Below are 20,829 nucleotides of genomic sequence, written 5' to 3'. Positions count from 1 at the left end.
TTTCCATGTGAGTGCCTGCGTGAGTCCGGAAGTTTGCCCGCTCCTGCCGAATGCTTCAAATGCCGTTGGTCCACCGAAAAACGAGTTCAAAATCGGCATGAAGCTAGAAACACTGGAACCATGTAATGCGACATCAAACTGCATCGATAGTGTTGGGGGAGTTCTCGGATCTCGACTTCGGCTTCGGTTGGATGGCAGTGACAACAAAAATGATTTCTGGAGGCTTGTCAATTTGAGACGTTATTAGTTGCTTTTTAAGCTATTGAAATTATATGCTAATTTTCTGAAATAAATGTTTTATTTTTCATGGTATTTTGCATTTCATAGATTTATATAAAAATCTGAAATCTCCCTTTGGACTTTAACCAATATGTAAAATAGTAATTCTCTGGTATCTAAGTTTGATATGAACTGATAGGTAAATGTGATATGAACAGTACATTACCTATGGAACACGTAACTTTTACTGGATTATACATTAAACAGCTTTTAAATGCCAGTCCATTAAAACCTACGTGAAAAGTAGGGTGGAAAATATTCACATAGCTTTTCACGTTACTATAACATGATTATTATTTTGAGTGCAAAATTCTCTGTGTTGCAAAGCACGCTGCTTTTTTCGATTCTAGTACTTCTTCAAAGATGCCTGAGTAGCAGATAATAATTTACTGTGTAGTTTTTCAGACATTCCCTTATCACTAACAACAACAAAAAGGATGTCTTGTCCGATATTGTAAATTTAATCGATTTCGTGGGAAGATATTAGTTGTTCAAGTTTCACAAGGATTACCGTCCAATTCACCGTTGTACCGGTATCGTAGCACCAGGCTTGACAATGGCATCAATGTTTGACCAGTATTCCTCGGCGTTGATACGCGAAAATACCAGTGAATCGGATCCGCCCAATCGGCCCCCTTCATCGGGTTATGTTAGTGTTCGAATGAAAAAAGAGGTTCCCATATTTGCCAAGCAAAAAATGAACCTGAACCTTCCGGCGGGTATTCTGTTTCTTTCGGTGCAAAACGATTGGGTAATCATACTGATGACTAATCTGACCATACTGCGAATGAACATAAAACAGCCGGACAAGTTTACGGAGGTACCCATCGACAAGTATGTCGGCGGGTTGAAGCCAGTGAGCTTGTTTCTGGATCCACTGGGGGCACATCTCCTCATAACCTTTGCACCTAAGTCGCCGGGATTTACGCCCGAGGTGCTCTATCTGCAGCGAAACAGTTTCAAACCGAAGTTTGTTTCAAAGGTACGGTTGATTGCCAGTATTTTGTCCAGCACGTATTGAATTTTGTCTTTTCGAATGTTTTAGCTTAAAGATCAGGAAATTACAGCGGTTGGATTTAACTATTCCAACAACTCGGAACTCACGACCGGTCCCATTCTGCTGGGCACTAATAAAGGTGTTATTTGGGAAGCTGATATCGGTATCGACGGTGGAGATAAACTGATTCAACAGAATCTACGGCAGGTTTTCGACGTTAGCACGGGTGGTGAAAGTCGTCCGATTACCGGCATAGAATTTCATATGCGACAGGATCAGCGAAATTTGCACTGTATCATTCTGGTGTTGACGCTGGATATAATTTACACATTTCATGAAACTATTCGACAGGCTGATTCGAAGATGGCTTTCGGGCATTTGCAGAAAGTGTTCAATTCGTATCTGAATATACCGGAAGATTTGAACGATTTCGAACACGTGACGAGCAAGTTGAACTATTCCAAGTTGCAGTTCAATTATGAGGAAGATTTCCCGAAAAGTTTCGGTTGTCTGACGGAGGATGGAATCAATTTCCAAGAGATCGACCCGAAAATAGATACTCTGCACTTTGTGGTACAAAAGGAATTGATTCCGTACCCGGCACAGGAGGACGCCGCTCCACAACCGGTGGAAAACACCTACAAGGTGGTGCCGAAAGGGAACACACCGCTGTCGTTTGTGTTGACCGATTTTCACGCGATCCTGCTTTATCTGGATCACGTAACGGCGATTTCCCTACTCAATTATCAGGTCGCCTATGAGGAATATTTTGTGGAACAGTACGGCAAACTTACGAACGTGCTGAAGGATGTTCGGTCCAATGTGACCTACGTCTACAGCAATAAAATGATCTTCCGATATAAGGTTCCTAATCTATTGAAAATCGTTGTGATGTTTGATATTTCTAAAAAGTATAATTTTTTTGTAGATTAATAACGAGCAGCGTAATGCTTGGCGACTGTACGCGGATCGGCAAAAATTTGACCTAGCCCTTCAGTACTGCAACGATAACCCGGCTCACCGGGATATGGTTCTGGTTAAACAGGCCCAGTCGTATTTCGATGTGGGTGACTATTTGGAAGCAGCCCGAATCTACTCCAACACGCAGCTGAGCTTTGAGGAGGTGTGCTTGCGGTTTCTTCAGCGCAATCAAAACGATGCCCTGATGCTGTATTTGAAGAACCGACTAACCAAACTGAAACCTCAGGAGAAAACTCAAATCACGATGCTGATCGTGTGGATGGTGGAACTTTATTTGATAGAGATTTCGCGATGTGCCGGAGATAATGTGGATCGGGAGCGGGAGCTGCAGAAAGAGTTCGATGCTTTCATGCAAACGGCGATTGTGATCGATTGTATGAAGAAGAACCGGTCGGTAATTTACGATCTGATGGCTTCCCACGGAGACAGTCACAATCTAACCGCGTTGACAACCATTCATCAGGACTATGAAAGTGTAATCCAGCAGTACGTCAATCAGGCGCGATTCGATGATGCACTTTCGGTACTGAAAGCCCAAAGTCGCCAGGAGTTGGTTTACAAGTATGCACCGGTTTTGATTGAGGAATTGCCGGCGGAAACGATCAACGTTTTGATCGCTCAAGGCAAACGACTGGATCCGATAAAACTCATTCCCACGTTACTTCATTTGGATAGCCCTGGACATGTAGTTGAAATTGTGAAATATCTGGAATTTTGCATCCATTCGACCGGTTGTTCGGAGCCGGCAATTCACAACTATTTAATTCAGTTGTACAGTGAGCACTTCCGCGAAAAACTGTTGACATTTTTGGAGACCCAAGGTAAGGACATAACCATGATCAGCTACGATGCACACTACGCACTACGAATTTGTTTGAAACGTGAAATCAAGGAAGCGAGTGTTTTCCTGCAGTGTTTGCTTGAGATGTGGGTTCCAGCGGTCGAACTTGCACTGACGTTTGATGTTCAGCTGGCCAAGGCGACGGCCTCGCAGTCTCGGGATAAAAATCTTCGGAAAAAGCTATGGCTTATCATCGCCGAAAAGGAAATTCATGGCAAACACGAAAATGTTCAGGAAGCTTTGAAGATTCTGAAGGAATGTGATCTGCTTCGGATAGAGGACCTGCTGCCGTACTTCTCCGATTTCCAGAAGATTGATCATTTTAAGGAAGCCATCTGTGAATCATTGAAGGAGTACAACATCAAAATCCAGGAACAGCGAAAAGATATGGAAGAGTCGGCAAAATCAGCGGAAAGAGTTCGTTCCGAGCTGCAAACGTTCCGTAACCGTTCGGTTACGGTTGGAGCACAGGAACAGTGTGCAATCTGCGGAGTTTATTTGCTACTGAAACCATTCTTCATTTTTCATTGCGGTCACAAATTCCATGGGGATTGTTTAGAACGACAGCTGCTGCCTCAGCTTGGTTGGGTTACTCAAATGTTGTTTATGTAGGAACCGATTTAATCATTTTTTTTTTCATTTCCAGGTATCGACGTTGTCAACCATCTTATGAGCTTAAAACAGCAACTAAGTGTTGCTCAGAACCAGCCGATCGATACGGGGAGTCATGTAGGGGACACGATGTCCAGCAAAGAACATTTGAAAAATCAGATCGAAGACATTCTGGCGTCCGATTGTTTGTTCTGCGGTGAAGTGATGATCAACACCATCGATCGGACCTTCATCGAAAACTGGGAGAAAGTTGACAATGACTGGCAGTAATACATGATGATTCAAATATTTTAAAATTGCAAATAAACTATAGTATTTGAATATATACAGCATGAATAGTATCGAATTTATAGCTTTTATTGACATTGATGTTCAAATATAGTTTTTTTGTCTTTAAATTTTATCCGAATCTTACACTCAAAATAATAATCATATTATAGTTACGTGAAAAGTTATGTGAATATTTTCCACCCTACTTTTCACGTAGGTTTTAATGGACTGGCATTTAAAAGCTGTTTAATGCATAATCTAATAAAAGTTACGTGTTTCATAGGTAAAATGTAATGTACTGTTCATATCACATTTATCTATCAGTTCATATCAAATTTAGATACCAGAAAATTACTATTTTATATATTGGTTGAAGTCAAAAGGGAGATTCCAGATTTTTATATAAATTTATGAAATGAAAAATGCCATGAAATATTAAACATTTATTTCAGAAAATTGTCATATAATTCCAATGGCTTAAAAAGCAACTAATAACGTCGTGGTATCTCAAATCGACAAGCCTTCAGAAATCGTTTATGTTTTCACTGCCATCCAACCGAAGCCGAAGTCGAGATCCAAGAACTCCCACAACACTACCGATGCAGGTTGAAGTCCCATTACATGGTTCCAGTGTCTCTAGCTTCATACCGACGGCCTGTTTGAAGCATTTGGCAGGAGCGGGTAAACTTCCGGACTCACGCAGGCACTCGGTCCAGATGAACACATGGAAACTTTCATACTGGAATTGTCCGGTCGATGGTGTAAAAATTGTAATTAAATAACTTTTCTCGCAAATATTTACACTACTTACACTTCGAGGGCCACTGCTCACCATTTTCAAAATCGAGTTTTTCACACTGGAAATTCACGTAGATTGTTTGACGTTTGGTCAATTCACGTAAACCTTATGTGATGACTCTATTCATTTTAGGGGATGTTCGTATAACATTCATTTTCGTCACGTAAAATATTCAATTTGAAATTTGAAACCACGTGATTTTTCAAGTGAATCGAACGTGAATTTTTATTTGAGTGTACTTTCGGTTCCGGAGTTATGGGTTAAATGTGCAAAAATATAAAAAATGCACTCAATATTCCCTAACTTAAATCGAAAGAACTCATTGTTTGAATTTACAGCAGGGACGCTTGTACACTGAATAAAGGAAAAAGTTACCTTACCACCTATGATATGACATATTGTATTTCTCTATCGCAGGGGTTCCCAAAGTGGTCGACATAGACCCCTTGGGGTCGATATCCTTTTTGCGGGGGTCGACGTAAACGAAAACTGACTATGGGTGTCGACGAGGTCTAGAAATCGACCTCCTATTGTTTGATATAAATTGTTATTTGAAATATTTACGCTAAAAAAGTTGTGTTTATTTGAACATCCGCAGAAATTGGTAATTATTTTACATCAATATTAAAAGAGCAAGAAACTGAATTTTCAAAGGAATTTGATGTTGGGGGGTCTGAAGCCTAAGTTAATTTTAGTAAAGGGGTCCATGACCCAAAATAGTTTGGGAACCCCAGCTCTATCGCATTTTTCTAAATAAAATCAAACGCATTTTCATAAACCTAGTCTAATACAGGTAGGATTTCCGGCTCCGGAGCTCTATGTTGAAGATTGTGTAATAAATGACGAATGTTTTTTGTAACTGACAATGAAAAGCTAATTCCTTTAAACTGAGCAGTGTTTCTTTCTGATTTCCATTGCTTGTTAGTTGATGGACACAAACATAACGGCTATACTAGTCCCCGACTTTCGAGCTCATATTGATTTTTCAAGGATAGCTAAACTAATATTAACTTTTGTTTTTTTTATCCATAACCTGCTACTGAATTTTTACCGGATTCGATACCTGGTGATAAACATTTCAAACCGGCGTTGCCAGGTCATTTTTCCTTAAAACGGGAGCAAAAATCTATCGGTACCATATCGGTATCAGAATCTCTGCTACATAAGTACCAGGAAAATGTTACAGGAGTTCAGTTTAGTGAGCAAAAAAAGATCTTTCAGGGATCAGAACAAATTGGCTCAAATGGCACGTTGTTCTGATTCCTGACATTTTTTTTTCTCACTAAACCAAAAATCGGTATTTATCTGTATGATTGGTGAATTATCGGTATTTCTGGAGAACACATCTCTATTGCGGCACAGAGAGGAATTGGCCTAGTTTGAAACAACTAATTGTATTGTTGACATTCAATGTCGAATGTTTATTGAGTCAAATTAAAAATTATCTGTTTCAAACCAAAGATTCATATTGATCCAAATAATTATTACAATAAATTTCAACTCATTTAATATTATTGTTGTAAGATTGAAAATGTTTGATTACACCAAAAAATTGGTTATTTTAAATCATATTCGAAGTTGTTCCAAACAAAATTCAGCTTGTTGGATGATGCACATATCACATCAGTTCAATATAATATATCACTTTGAATCAACATATGTGTTGAGTATAAATAACCTAAATTTTTGGTTAGGTGAATACCAACCTGACGATTAAGTCAAAACAAAATAGTTTTTCAGTTTGCTTCGGTTGCTTTTATCATTAGCTTGCTTCTTCTCGGTTGTGTTTAGTTTTCGTGTCATCTCAGTTTCCATTGTTTTTGAAGTGATTTTATATTGTAAAAAGTGTTAGTTGAACTGTGCAAATGTGTTTTGTCAATTAGGGAATTGTTTTTTGAAAGTAGTACAATATGCAGCGATACCATTGATATTTTCAAAATAACGGAAATATTTTTCAATGACGATAATGCGCTTCTGCTGCTCTGCGAGAAATATAAAATAAAAACACTTGCAATCGTGTGAAATAAGCACTACAGCTAGATCAGTAGTAGTAAGTAACATTGAATACAATAATAGTAATAACGATTTATTCATTTTAGTTGTTTGACGTAAAGTCGCCATAACTAAGTTCAGTTTTTGCAATGACTGAGCGGAAACATATATTGGAGAAGCCAAATGAATGAAATAATAATAGTAATGTTATAGATCTACATAATTTAGAAGGGACCACTTATTTACTTCACATTTCCTTCTAACAAATTTTTTCTTTGAATCAACAAGAAGTGATGATTGCACTCACTATTTTGTTGGTCATTTCAGAAAAAAATCTCAGTATGTGTAATCCAAACTTTGTTTGAAATAAGTTGTGAAGTATGGTTGAATTTACCTAAGAGTTTTCAACTGTTAAACTGGAACAACCACCATTATAGCTGTTCCAAACGAATATTTGTTGAAAATACCTTAAAATCGGAGCTAAAAACAACCTTGTATTTCAGTTTATTTCGAAGTTCATAGTCAGTCAAAGTAAATCAAAAACATGTTTGTGCAAATTTCAATGTAGAAATTCGGTTGAAGTAACCTTCTATATGGTTGATAGTACCATAGTTTTTTCTCCGTGGGTATAGAGATCAAAAATCGGTATAAATACCGAGAAACCGGTATACCTGGCAACGTCGTTTCAAACCGCCCAATCTACACTGAAAATAAAAACTACATATTATTTGACTTCTTTTTACTGAATTTTGAGTTGTTTTGAATCTTTGCTTTCATTCGCTCCTTCACCCTCATTGAACATAACTCAAAACACATCACTCAAATTCATAAAAAGTGCACGTACTCTAAACTTGAGTTACCTCCTATCTACTCATTTTTGCGTTAAGGGACGAAATTGTCAAAACTTGAGTAATTTTTACTCAAAATAAGAAAAAAATATTTTGTTCAAAATTTGAGTAAGTTTAACTCAAAATGAAGAAACTTTTCTTCGTTATTTTCATATACAAAGTTATTCTTCTTTCTTTTGAATGGGCAAAATAGTGATTCAAAACCGTTTCCTTTTGAAAGGTTTGGAGTCAAAATTAAATTATTTTAATATCCTTATGTTGGGCTTTTCACTAAGCATAATTGAAACCACAAAACAACGATGATTGACGTTGATTCATGTTTCCAAAATCGGATCTAGAAACGGCAATGGAAAACGACGTATTCTTGCATTCTTTATGTCGATAAAAATATTCCGAGAATGAAAACGCTCTGAACTGCAAGAAGTAGTTTTTTCACTCAAATGTTTAAAAACTCAACGCTTACTCTAATGTATGAATAAATGCGAAAGAACTCATGACAATGAGTTTACTTTACTCAAACTCATACGCAAATTTTGACATATTGTTCCAGTTTATGAATTTGAGTAATCGCAACTCAAACCATGAGTTATGTTCAAAGAGCGTGTTCAATTGTTGTCAAAATACAAAGAGCAAAACCACCCAACAGCGAAAGTTTTATTCAATAAAATAAAGTAAACCGTACCAACTTGAAATTGAGTCCATACGACTCAACTGTAGAGTAAATATAACTCATCTTTAAGTATTACCTAGAGCCACTTTACCTAAAACTAGGTTATTGAACGGAACCCCCAAATTAGGTGGAATGTACTTTAAATTCAAATCCGGTTATTTTGCGGTTCCGTGTATATTTTGGACACGGGAATTCCCGCATAGCGTTTTGGCTACCTGGGCAGCCATGGCCACCAGACGGCTACCAAAAATGATTCAGTGACGGTTGTCAAATCCAATTTGACAAAACAAAGTCGCCTGTATCTAAGTTAGCCGAGCGTTTTCATCTTCTCACCTTCGCTGAAAATGTCAAAGATATCAATGTGGAAAAATCCTGGTGGATACGGTTGTATCGTTTGAGTTGTATGTCTGGCAGCGGTGAGACAGTCGGTCACCAGAATGTCTGCCAGCCATATTTTCCCAGCTGGCAGCGTTTAGTCATCCATCTGGCAGCCATGTGTATGCGGGAAGCACCGGAAATATAAAATAAAAATAGACGCAAGCAACTGTAAGTTCCTTAATTACTGAAAACAACGACTTTGCTGCATATTATTATAGGTGGAACTTTCCTAATATTGTGAATTATTCCTTAAAATATGCGTGGAACTTTTGGTAACTTGAAAGTACAGAACATGTTCCGCGTGGACTTTATCGCTGCATAAACACTAAACAACGTATTCAAGAGGCTGCTTAGGCCGTGAACCATTTCGCGGTTAATTTCAACTTTTGGTTGAAATCTTACACTCGAGCGGTTGTTCTGATGTTGTCAAAAATAACCCTGTTCGAGAGCATGGTTATTTTTGACAGATCGATGGTCATTTTCCGACACTGAAAAAAATCTTGCAGCCTAAGGCTGTGAACCATTTTTTTACCTTTTGGTTAACATCTGACACTTGAATGGTTATTTTGTGTCGAGTAGTTAAATTTGACTAAAACTGCGGTCCATTCCAAAGTTTGACGGACGGAAAGTTCTTTGGGTTTATTTTCCACTGGAAATAATTTCAACTAAAGAATTAATATTAGAATTTTCATTGCAAGAATTTTTTCATTGTCGGAAAATAACCATCGATCTGTCCAAAATAACCACGCTCTCGAGCAGGGTTAGTTTTGAAAACATCAAATTAACCGCTCGAGTGTCAGATTTTAACCAAAAGTTAAAATTAACAGCGAAATGGTTCACAGCCTTAGAAATTCGATCGATTCGATCAAGTATGGATGATTACTTTAAAAACTGGCTGTATCTTTCAATGTTGTTCTTGTAAAATGGCAATGAAGGTTATTGGGGTTGATGTTAATTTTAAGTGTACTATTACTGAGAATTGTTGAAATATACATTTCATCCGTGGTAGCGGTCAATTTGTCATTCCTGGCAATATGTGTTTATGAATCGCTATCATCACAAACAAAATACGGTGAGAGGATATCTCATCACAAGAAGTAACAAGTGACGCAGAAAGCAAGCGGGGAACGCAAGCTTTCTGCGCACAATAAACAACAAGACAATAGTAGCTATCTCTCTTTGTATGGATACGATACACACTGCTGCTGAACAATACCATATGATTGACAGTAGCCGATCATTGTAGTATATTTAAACATCGCTTGTGTAATATGTATTATATTAAGAACTTCATTCGTAACCGAATGTTCGAAGTGAGCACACGCGTTTTTTTAACAATCGACATCGGTAAGACGAAGGTGCCTATCACAGCAGAGGCTGTAGTATAGGCATTAAATAAAAGTGATAAAAAGTAGCATCCCCGCAAGTGAGTTCTGTCTGTGCACCGGTTTTGTATCGGTATCAACAGTAGACGCTATTGTGCTATCCTCGGGCAGCAGTTATTTCTATTGTTTGCTACCCGCATCGCAGCAGCCAAATCCTGAGTCAAGGTCACGCTGAAGCACAACGAAGGAGTGAAGGAGCAACTCACCTAACAGCTTACCGTGACATACTGTTAAGTATTTTCTCAAACTTTTTCTTTCAACTTTTACTATTCATATATTTTCTTTTCATTTTATTTCTTTCTTTCTCATTTCAAGTGCGGGAGACTTCTTTACTCCCGCACTTTAAATATGAATATTGATGACAGTGGGGGTGTCTCGGAGGAGGGCGAAGCTGAACGAATGAACGAAGAACATTTAGAGGCTGAGTTTGCTTCCGAGATGCCATCTACCCCTCCTATACCATCTCCCCCTCCGATACCATCTCCCTCTCCGATGCCATCTCCCTCTCCGATGCCTCCATCTCCCTCTAAGATATTGCCTGCCCGCCAAAAAGTTTACCAAGATGATGGCTCGGGGGGTCCGTGGGTGGTATACTTCCGGCCCAAATTAAAGTCTCTCAGAGTTTTAAATATTGCTCGGGACCTGGAAAAACATTACTCGGCAATAAAAACAATAGATAAGGTTTCGCCAAACAAGTTACGCGTTGTTGTGTCCGACCTGAAGCAAGCAAACGCGATTGCTACCAACGAGTTGTTCACGAAGGAGTACCGCGTGTACGTCCCGTCTCATGTGGTGGAGATCGACGGTGTGGTCCGTGACGAAAGTCTGACAATCGAAGATCTGATGAAGGACGGGGTAGGCCGTTTCAAAAACCCCGACCTTCATCCAGTGAAAATTTTGGAGTGCAAGCAATTGCACTCCAAATCGATAGATGGTAAATTTTACCAATCGGACTCATTTCGCGTGACTTTTGCCGGATCTGCACTTCCAAATTACTTGGTAGTGAGTGGAGTTCGTCTACCTGTTCGGCTGTATGTACCGCGGGTAATGCATTGTACAAGCTGCAAACAGTTAGGTCATACGGCAACCTATTGTTGCAACAAACTGCGATGCGGCAAATGCGGAGAGGCCCATGAGGACGATCTCTGCAGAAGAGCAGTGGAAAAGTGTTGCTACTGCGGGGAGAATCCTCATGATCTTTCGGTGTGCCCTACGTACATACAGCGTGCGGAGAAATTGAAGCGATCCGTGAAAGAACGTTCCAAACGTTCTTATGCGGAAATCTTAAAAAGAACCACTCCATCGACCCCTGAGAACCCGTTTGCAATCTTGCCAGTTGAAGAGGATACCTCTGACGACCCAGGCGAAGGACCTTCCTACACACAGGTTGAAGGAAGCAGGAAAAGACAAAATCTGGCTTCTCCCAAGCTTCCTCGTAAAGGCCTCAGACTGTCCTCTTCGTCACAAAAGAACCAAACGGAAACAAAAAGTGCTGACTCAAAACCGAAGCAAACACCTCCTGGGTTAAAAAACTTAGGGATGATAAGGAGTACCCAGCACTTCCTGGGGCATCAAAAAACCCGAATGACCCCAAAGCACAACCAGAAAATCCAACAAACGCTGGATTATTGAAATTTTCTGATATCGTGGACTGGATATTAACAGCCTTCAATATTACTGATCCTCTGAAAAGCTTCCTAACTGCTCTACTGCCAACAGTAAGGACATTTTTAAAACAGTTGACTGAACAATGGCCCCTCCTTGCAGCGATCGTATCTTTTGATGGATAATTTACCACTGAGAATCGAAGATATGATCATTGTGCTTCAGTGGAATTGCAGAAGTATCATCCCAAAACTTGATTCTTTCAAACACTTAATACATACTCATAATTGCGATGTATTCTCCTTGAGTGAAACTTGGCTTACTTCTAACATCAACCTCGACTTCCATAATTTTAACATAATCCGCCTGGACCGAGAAGACTCTTATGGAGGGGTACTTTTAGGGATTAAAAAGTGCTATTCATTTTATCGTATTAACCTCCCCTCGACACCGGGAATTGAAGTTGTTGCTTGCCAAATTAATATTAAAGGCAAAGATCTATGTATAGCTTCTATCTACATTCCTCCCAGAGTCTCGATAGGGCATCGTCGGCTTGCAGACATCATAGAACTTCTTCCTTCACCGCGGCTGGTTTTAGGGGACTTTAACTCGCATGGTACAGGATGGGGCTGCTTATATGATGATAATCGTTCTTCGTTAATCCAAGATCTGTGTGACAACTTCAATTTGACAATTCTAAACACGGGAGAAATGACACGGAACCCTAGACCGCCAGCACAACCAAGTGCGCTGGATTTATCCCTTTGCTCGACTTCGCTACAGTTAGATTGCAAGTGGAAGGTAATCTGTGATCCTCACGGTAGCGATCACTTGCCGATCATAGTTTCTATCACCAACCGTGGAAGACCATCGGAAACAATCAATGTTTCGTACGATTTCACACGAAACATTGATTGGAAACGTTACGCGAGCTCGATATCTGAGAAACTAGAAACATCACAGGAGCTTCCTCCGGAGGAAGAGTATACATTTTTGGCTGGCTTGATTCTTGACACCGCAATTCAAGCTCAGACGAAACGAGTACCTAGCGCGCAAACTAGTATGCGTTCTCCCAACCCATGGTGGGACAAAGAGTGCTCAGAGCTGAAAACGAAAAAAGCTTCAGCCTTCATCTCGTTTAGAAAGAACGGAACTCCAGATAATTATCGGAAATACGCGGCGTTAGAATTTCAAATGAAAAGTCTTATTAAAGCTAAGAAACGCGGTTACTGGCGAAGGTTTGTTGACGGATTAACGAGAGAAACAGCAATGAGCACTCTTTGGAATACGGCCCGTCGCATGCGCAATCGAAATCACGCGAACGAAAGCGAGGAATATTCTAACCGCTGGATATTTGATTTCGCTAAGAAAGTATGTCCTGATTCTGTTCCGGAACAGAAGATATCCCGCGTCGCGACATTGAATACAAACGAAACACCGTTTTCGATGGTAGAGTTCTCACTTGCGCTCTTGTCGTGTAACAATAGAGCCCCGGGGTTAGACAGAATTAAATTCAACTTGTTGAAAAATCTGCCCGACTCTGCCAAAAGGCGCTTGCTGAATTTATTCAACAAGTTCCTCGAGGGTAATATTGTCCCACACGAATGGAGAGAAGTGAGAGTTATTACTATTCAAAAACCTGGAAAACCAGCCTCCGATCACAATTCGTATCGGCCGATTGCTATGCTTTCCTGTATCCGGAAATTGTTGGAGAAAATGATTCTCTTCCGTCTAGACAATTGGGTCGAAACAAATGGATTGCTTTCAGGTACACAATTTGGGTTCCGCAGGGGCAAAGGAACGAACGATTGTCTAGCGTTGCTCTCAACAGAAATTCAAATGGCATTTGCTCGTAAAGAACAAATGGCATCAGTTTTCCTCGACATCAAGGGGGCATTCGATTCAGTTTCCATTAACGTTCTATCTGAGAAGTTGCATCAGCATGGTCTTTCACCAGTTTTGAACAACTTTTTATATAATCTATTGTCCGAGAAACACATGCATTTTGAGCATGGTGATTTGACGACAAAGCGATTCAGTTACATGGGTCTTCCTCAGGGCTCATGCTTAAGCCCCCTTTTATACAACTTTTACGTAAATAACATTGATGAATGTATCAACACATCTTGCACGCTAAGACAACTTGCCGACGACAGTGTTGTGTCTATTATAGGACCCAAAGCTGCCGATCTCCAAGGACCATTGCAAGATACCCTCGACAACTTGTCGACATGGGCTTTTCAAATGGGTATCGAGTTCTCTACGGAGAAAACTGAGCTGGTTGTATTTTCAAGGAAGCGAGAACCTGCGCAATTACAGCTTCAACTAGGGGGTGAAACCATAGCTCAGGTTTTCACATTTAAATATCTCGGGGTCTGGTTCGATTCCAAAGGTACCTGGGGATGTCACATTAGGTATTTGAAACGAAAATGCCTACAGAGAATCAATTTCCTTCGTACAATAACCGGAACTTGGTGGGGCTCTCACCCAGGAGACCTGATCAGGTTGTACAAAACGACGATATTGTCAGTAATGGAATATGGATGTTTCTGTTTCCGCTCCGCTACGAATATTCATTTCATTAAACTGGAAAGAATTCAGTATCGTTGTTTACGTATTGCCTTGGGTTGCATGCAATCAACCCATACGATGAGTCTTGAAGTGCTGGCGGGCGTCTTACCGTTGAAAAACAGGTTCTGGGATCTCTCATATCGACTGCTAATCCGATGCGACATTTTGAATCCGATGGTGATAGAAAACTTTGAAAAGCTCGTCGAGCTTAATTCACAAACCCGTTTTATGTCCTTGTATTTTGACTACATGGCTCAGAATATAAATCCTTCTTCGTTTGTTCCCAATCGTGTTCATTTTGTGGATACTTCTAATTCTACTGTGTTTTTCGACACATCCATGAAAGAGGAAATTCGTGGAATCCCGGATCCTGTACGCCCTCAAGAGATCCCAAAAATTTTTAATAATAAATTTAAAGAAGTCGACTGTAATAAAATGTTTTACACTGACGGATCATATCTAGACGGGTCCACTGGCTTCGGTATATTCAATGTAAATTTCACCGCTTCCTATAAACTCAGTGATCCAGCTTCAGTTTACGTCGCAGAACTAGCTGCAATTCAGTATACCCTTGAGATCATTGACACTCTGCCCACAGATCACTACTTCATTGTATCGGACAGTCTCAGTTCCATTGAGGCTCTCCGTTCAGTGAAGCCTGGAAAGCACTCACCGTATTTCCTGGGGAAAATACGGGAACAATTGAGTGCTTTATCTGCAAAATCATACCAGATTACCTTGGTTTGGGTCCCCTCACATTGTTCCATACGGGGCAATGAGAGGGCGGACTCGTTAGCCAAGGTGGGCGCACTAGAAGGTGATATCTATGAAAGACCAATCTGCTTCAATGAATTTTTCAGTTGCTGTCGTCAGAAAACTCTAGCCAGCTGGCAGAATACATGGAATAGTGGAACTCTGGGACGATGGTTACACTCAATAGTCCCACAGGTATCGACGAAAGCTTGGTTCCGGGGGTTAGACGTGAGCCGAGACTTTATTCGTGTAATGTCAAGGCTCATGTCTAATCATTATATGTTCAGCGCGCATCTCCGTCGTGTGGGGCTCGCTGAGAGTGGTGTCTGCGTTTGCGGTGAGGGTTATCATGACATCGAACATGTTGTTTGGACATGTGTCGAGTATTGTGATGCCAGGTCCCAACTCATAGGTTCCCTTCGGGCCCGAGGTATACCACCCTTCGTACCAGTCCGCGACGTCTTGGCAACTCGAAATCTTCCTTATATGACTCTCATCTATAACTTCTTGAAAACTATCAATGCTCAAATTTAGTGCTCTCCCTATCTCTTTCTCGTCTACAGCTCTACCGCACTCTTCTTTACGTTGCTGGAAGTATGGCCTGTGTAAACGATGCTTCGGAGCATGCACCTGCCTTGAACTGACTGAGTTGCTGGAAGCTACCCAAAAACGTCACATCAACGTCAGAACACACCAACGAAGCATCCCAATCCAGAATAATCTCTTCATTGCTACAAGCTGCAAAACATGAAGATTCATCGAACGCAAAATGTGTCTAAAAGATGTATGCCACAAACCAATGATGTACTCAAATTTCAATTCAATACTGTGTAGGTCCCACCCTCCCTATGTCCCCTTACTAACTGGGGAGTATGCCGCCCCGTAATACGGCATCCCTTTCTCTCCCCCTAACAACAAGACAATCGGCCACGTTAAGCTAAAGCAAATGAGCCTAATAAAAATTTTATTTGAAAAAAAAAAAAAAATATTAAGAACTAGGCTAAGCTTGTAAATAAAGTTACCTCAATTTAACCTGAAGTGAAGTACTCTGCTTTATTTTGTTCTGTTCACTTCAACAAGAATTACTGCTGCTGATAATAAACAATGTGTGATATTCATCTAAGCTCCTCTCATCCTTTCATCTAATGAAGCTTTGAACATGAATCATATCTTTCAACCTACCTGAACCAAACTGTAAAATGCTTTAATATTTTTATCTAAGTTTTTGACACTTTCTCACTAAAAATGGTTTTAAATCTGCAATCCTCGGAGAACCTCAGAACTTCGTCCAAAATAAAGAAATCGGGCCATTAAGGAACATTGAGAGATTGAAAAGAGAGGTAAAAAATTAGAAGTATACTTCAAGTTGCAATAAAAGAAAAAAAAACATCGATACTCATTGTCCACAGTGGTTAAGTGTTCCATGGAACACTGAGATTGGGAGTTTTATTAGAACAATTTTAGTACAGTTGAAATCAAGCGTCTTATACAAAATATAAAGAAATTAGAGTATACCATCCCTCGCACTAGCAATGGCAATCAACGGCCTCGACAGCTCTGAGATGTACCACAGACTAACAGACATGACAGTATGAGTAAATTCTTATAAAAAATAATTTTTCGTGATGCACTAGCTCCACCTATATTGTACTGCGCGAACTATTTACTATCTGTACACCCCTTGTGTTATGTAAAAGTTTTTTTACTAGTTGGTTTCCCCTCGTATGTCAACACCGATCAGCTGCTTGCAGGGATGCCTGATTTCATCAAAATATTTGAAAATGAATCGTCACAATAAATTATTGGATTACGTTGATAAAATATTTAACTTTTTCGCGATGTTGGAAGGTAACCATTTATTTGACTCAACGTTGTTCATCTAGACTGTTTTTTATTGTGTTGGTAGTTTTCACCAGAAATTAAGTGGCGGCAGACCAGAAGCAAGTAAATATTGTAACAAAACGGGTTCGATTTTGTCTTGCGTTGGAGGATGAGAAATAGGCACAATTATGTATACAGTTTTGGCAATATGTATTAAATCTGTATCCTGCATGAAATTCGCATGGACGTATACAAATCAATACATTACAGGTAATTCTGTATGAATGGCAACTCTGTCGGTAAATGAAAAAAATAAACACAGTCTAGATGACAGACAGGATGTTTTTGATCACGACGTAAAATACACTGGTGGCGTGATAAGACAGTTTTGGTTGTGTTGGTAATTTTCTCACGAAATTAAGTATAGCGTGCCGGGATTTAAGCATGTAAACATAAACAAACGACCAGTTCAGATCGGGATTTCACTTCTAAGTTACTCCAGTTGTCGCGCAGCCTGGCGAATCTTTGGCACTAATTGAAAATCTGAACATTTTTTCTTCAAGGGCTTGCAAGGTAACGTCGAAATATAGAAAATTTTACACACATCCGATTCTATTCATTTCGTTGGAGGAAGGATTTGGCGGATCGCACTGTGGTATCTATTACAGTTATTATGGATAATGGAGTGATTGTGATGTGGGTTTTTTTTTTTTTTTTTTTTGTTTTAATTATAGAGGCTTTAACATCTTAGGTCATTCGCCTCTTCGGACCAGAAAATCTTTCTGACCCTATGTGCGGGGTTGGGAATCGAACCCAGGCGGGCTGCGTGAAAGGCATCGACTATCCCATCACGCTATACCCGTCCCCAAAATGATGTGGGTGGCATTTCAAATGCAGGTGATGAAAACGATTGAAACATCCCGGAACAAAACACCGCATTTTACTGTCAATATTTTCGCAAACAGAATCTAGTCTAAATATTTTTATAAAAGCAACTCCCGAAACGTCATTTGTTTATGTTTTTCTTCTTCACTTCTCTCTGTTATTCCAAAAAAAAATGACAACCGCACTAACACATAGAAAAACGTGATCACCAGGTATTTTACATCGTGGTTTTTGATAGGGTAACGTGGCGCCATCATGACACATGTGAGTACTGTCCCAAATAAAGGAATATTCGAAATGACCGTTAAAATGATTGAAGAATCTAATTTGAGTGTCCTGTCTGTTAGTCTGTGGATGTACCTCAACTAGACGTTCATGTGAATAATTCACTTTTAAATAAAGCTCTCTAAGTCTAAAATTTCCACTGTCCAGAAGATCCAGAGTCTAAACAACCCACAGTGCAAAAGATCCAAAGTCCAAACACAGACTAACAGACAGGATACTCAAATTAGATTCGTCAATCATTTTATCGGTCATTTCAAATATTCCTTTATTTGGGACAGTACTCACATGTGTCATGATGGCGCCACGTTACCCCATCAAAAACATCCTGTCTGTCATCTAGACTGTGTTTATTTTTTTCATTTACCAACCGAGTTGCCATTCATACAGAATTACCTGTAATGTATTGATTTGTTTACGTCCATGCGAATTTCATGAAGGATACAGATTTAATACATATTTGCCAAAACTATATACATAATTGTGCCTACTTTTCATCCTCCAACGCAATACAAAATCGAACCCGTTTTGTTACAATATTTACTTGCTTCTGGTCTGCCACCACTTAATTTCGGGTGAAAACTACCAACACAATAAAAAAATAGTCTAGATGAACAACGCTGAGTCAAATAAATGGTTACCTTCCAACATCGCGAAAAAGTTAAATATATTATCAACGTAATCCAATAATTTATTGTGACGATTCATTTTCAAATATTTTGATGAAATCAAGCATCCCTGCAAGCAGCTGATCGGTGTTGACAAACGAGGGGAAACCAACTAGTAAAAAAACTTTTACATAACACAAGGGGTGTACCGATAGTAAATAGTTCGCGCAGTACAATATAGGTGGAACTAGTGCATCACGAAAAATTATTTTTATAAGAATTTACTCTTACTGTCATGTCTGTTAGTCTGTGGTCCAAAGCCGCAGGGTCATAAAATATTATCAGTTCCAGAGTGTCAAAGTCAAAGAATGAAAGAGTCAAAGAGTGAAAGAGTCAAAGTAAACAGCGTTCCTGGTTCCGGAAGAATTTAAAAAAAGTGTAATATTTCCACAAATTTATGTAGAATTTTCCCCAGAATCGGCTTCCGGTCGTGGAAATATGGGGTATAGTGTATGAAATTGCAACCTGTCGTATAGAGCAATAACGCAAAAACTGTAAAAATTGTTCTAAATTTGGCTCTAAACTGATTCGAATTATAGGTTATTCTAGTTGCTAGCCAAACGAACCGATTTCAGCCATACCACAGAGAACAGACATCCAAGTAGAGATTTCAATTTGTGGAAGAAATTTAACGGTTATTTTAAAAAGCAGTCACCAAGTAGTAATTCTCCTGTAGAGGCGCTCCGAGCAGTTCAGTAATCCCTTATGGGCTCTTGCGTTCGAGCTTTCATACAATGGTAATCCATGCGTGCAAAGCACCCCGGTGGTGCGATTGTCATCTGCATACAATTGGCTTGAGGCCGAAATTCTTGGTTCTTTTGGTTCTAGTTCGCTGTCAAATGCTGTGTTTAAGCAGTGTTCACATCTTTCTTCATGCGGTTGCACCAATATAAGCAAATGATTTCGATGGAATATAATCAAACTATAACAAACCACTTTTTTTCTTATTCAAAAAGAGGTCAAATTACTTGTTTTGCAGAGAATACTAGACAAGAGTTATATTTATATTGGGTTTGAAGAAATTAACTTTTGACACCAGTGTGGTTTGATTATATTGGATCAGGGTCATTTCGCCGAAAGCCATTTCGCCGAAAGCCGTTTCGCCGAAAGTCATTTCGCCGAAAGGGTTATTTCGCCGAATGACACTTCGCCGAAAGCCATTTCGCCGAAAGGGTCATTTCGCCGAATCCTGAAATCGTCCTGAAATCGTAATTAGAATTGATTTAAATTAAAGACGAACGTAAGATGACAGCGTTCACGCCCGTTTTGTTAACCTATCATTATACTTCTTGAATAATGATTGATTGTTGTACTCTTGAATAAAGATTGATTCATGAACCTCAGAAAGTAGTTCCCAAGAAACCTTGTTGACTATCAGCTAGTAAGCACCAAAGCAATTGCATAGGTGTATCTACCAGGCAAATGAAGGTGGTATTTTCCGTTTATTAAGTGAAAATGACAAAATACAAATGCGGCTACGCCACATCGTTTTGGTTCATGTGCTGTCCGACCTCGCTACCGCTCGTTCGGACCTAACTAAAGCAAAGAGACCTAGCTTTGAGTAGACCGGGCAAACGAGGCGGTTACAGGTTTGTATGCAAGAGGCCGCCGCTTCCGACGGCGGGTCGGCGGCCGACTCAGCTGGCGTCGGCTCGGCGGCTTTGTGCCGCCGAGCCATCTTGGCTTCGGTTATGTGGCTGCGCCACATAAGTTATACAGGATACATAACATGTAGGAGATATGAACCTTACGGTGAAATTACCCTTTCGGCGAGATGACCCTTTCGGCAAAATGACCCTTTCGGCGAAACGACTTTCGGCGAAATGACCTATTCGGCGAAACGACTTTCGGCGAAATGACCTATTCGGCGAAACGACTTTCGGCGAAATGGCATTCGGCGAAACGACTTTCGGCGAAATGGCTTTCGGCGATATGACCCGCTCCCGATTGTATTGTATGAACGTAGCTTAAAATATTGTTGACAACAACGCCACCAAAACAAAATGCGTCGGTTTCAGGAACCAGCTTCACTAGCAGGGGGTGGTGCAAAGTCGTGCGCAACGGTGATTTTTGACGGATTTTTACTCGTATGCATTACACAGCTTTTTTGAAAATTTTTTTGCTAGCTTGGACGTCTGTTTTCTGTGGCCCGGTCCGAAAATAGTGGTCAAAAACTCAGAAGCGAAACTCGC

At 39.9% G+C, this 20,829-nt stretch overlaps 1 protein-coding gene across 1 annotated transcript; it reads left to right on the top strand.

The window, feature by feature from the left end:
• Positions 1-678: 678 nt before the first annotated feature.
• Positions 679-4,056, top strand: LOC131425586 (vacuolar protein sorting-associated protein 18 homolog). The gene is made up of 4 exons (XM_058587585.1): positions 679-1,261; positions 1,325-2,140; positions 2,205-3,681; positions 3,745-4,056. Exons 1-4 carry the CDS (start codon positions 836-838, stop codon positions 3,978-3,980), a joined length of 2,955 nt encoding a protein of 984 aa, XP_058443568.1. The 5' UTR covers positions 679-835; the 3' UTR covers positions 3,981-4,056.
• The last annotated feature ends 16,773 nt before the right edge of the window (positions 4,057-20,829 follow it).

The sequence above is a fragment of the Malaya genurostris genome, chromosome 1 (genome assembly GCF_030247185.1).
Source record: "Malaya genurostris strain Urasoe2022 chromosome 1, Malgen_1.1, whole genome shotgun sequence".
NCBI classification, from domain to species: Eukaryota; Metazoa; Arthropoda; class Insecta; order Diptera; family Culicidae; genus Malaya; species Malaya genurostris.
The sequence above is the reverse complement of the archived record's forward strand: the minus strand, read 5'-3'. Positions and strand labels throughout refer to the sequence as shown.

What these genes read in the sequence shown, in the direction of transcription:
- LOC131425586 (XM_058587585.1), top strand. Translation starts at nt 836, where the DNA reads ATGGCATCAATGTTTGACCAGTATTCCTCGGCGTTGATACGCGAAAAT. An exon ending in AACCGAAGTTTGTTTCAAAG is followed by an intron (nt 1,262 to 1,324) that starts GTACGGTTGATT and finishes CGAATGTTTTAG; the next exon opens with CTTAAAGATCAGGAAATTAC. An exon ending in AAATGATCTTCCGATATAAG is followed by an intron (nt 2,141 to 2,204) that starts GTTCCTAATCTA and finishes ATTTTTTTGTAG; the next exon opens with ATTAATAACGAGCAGCGTAA.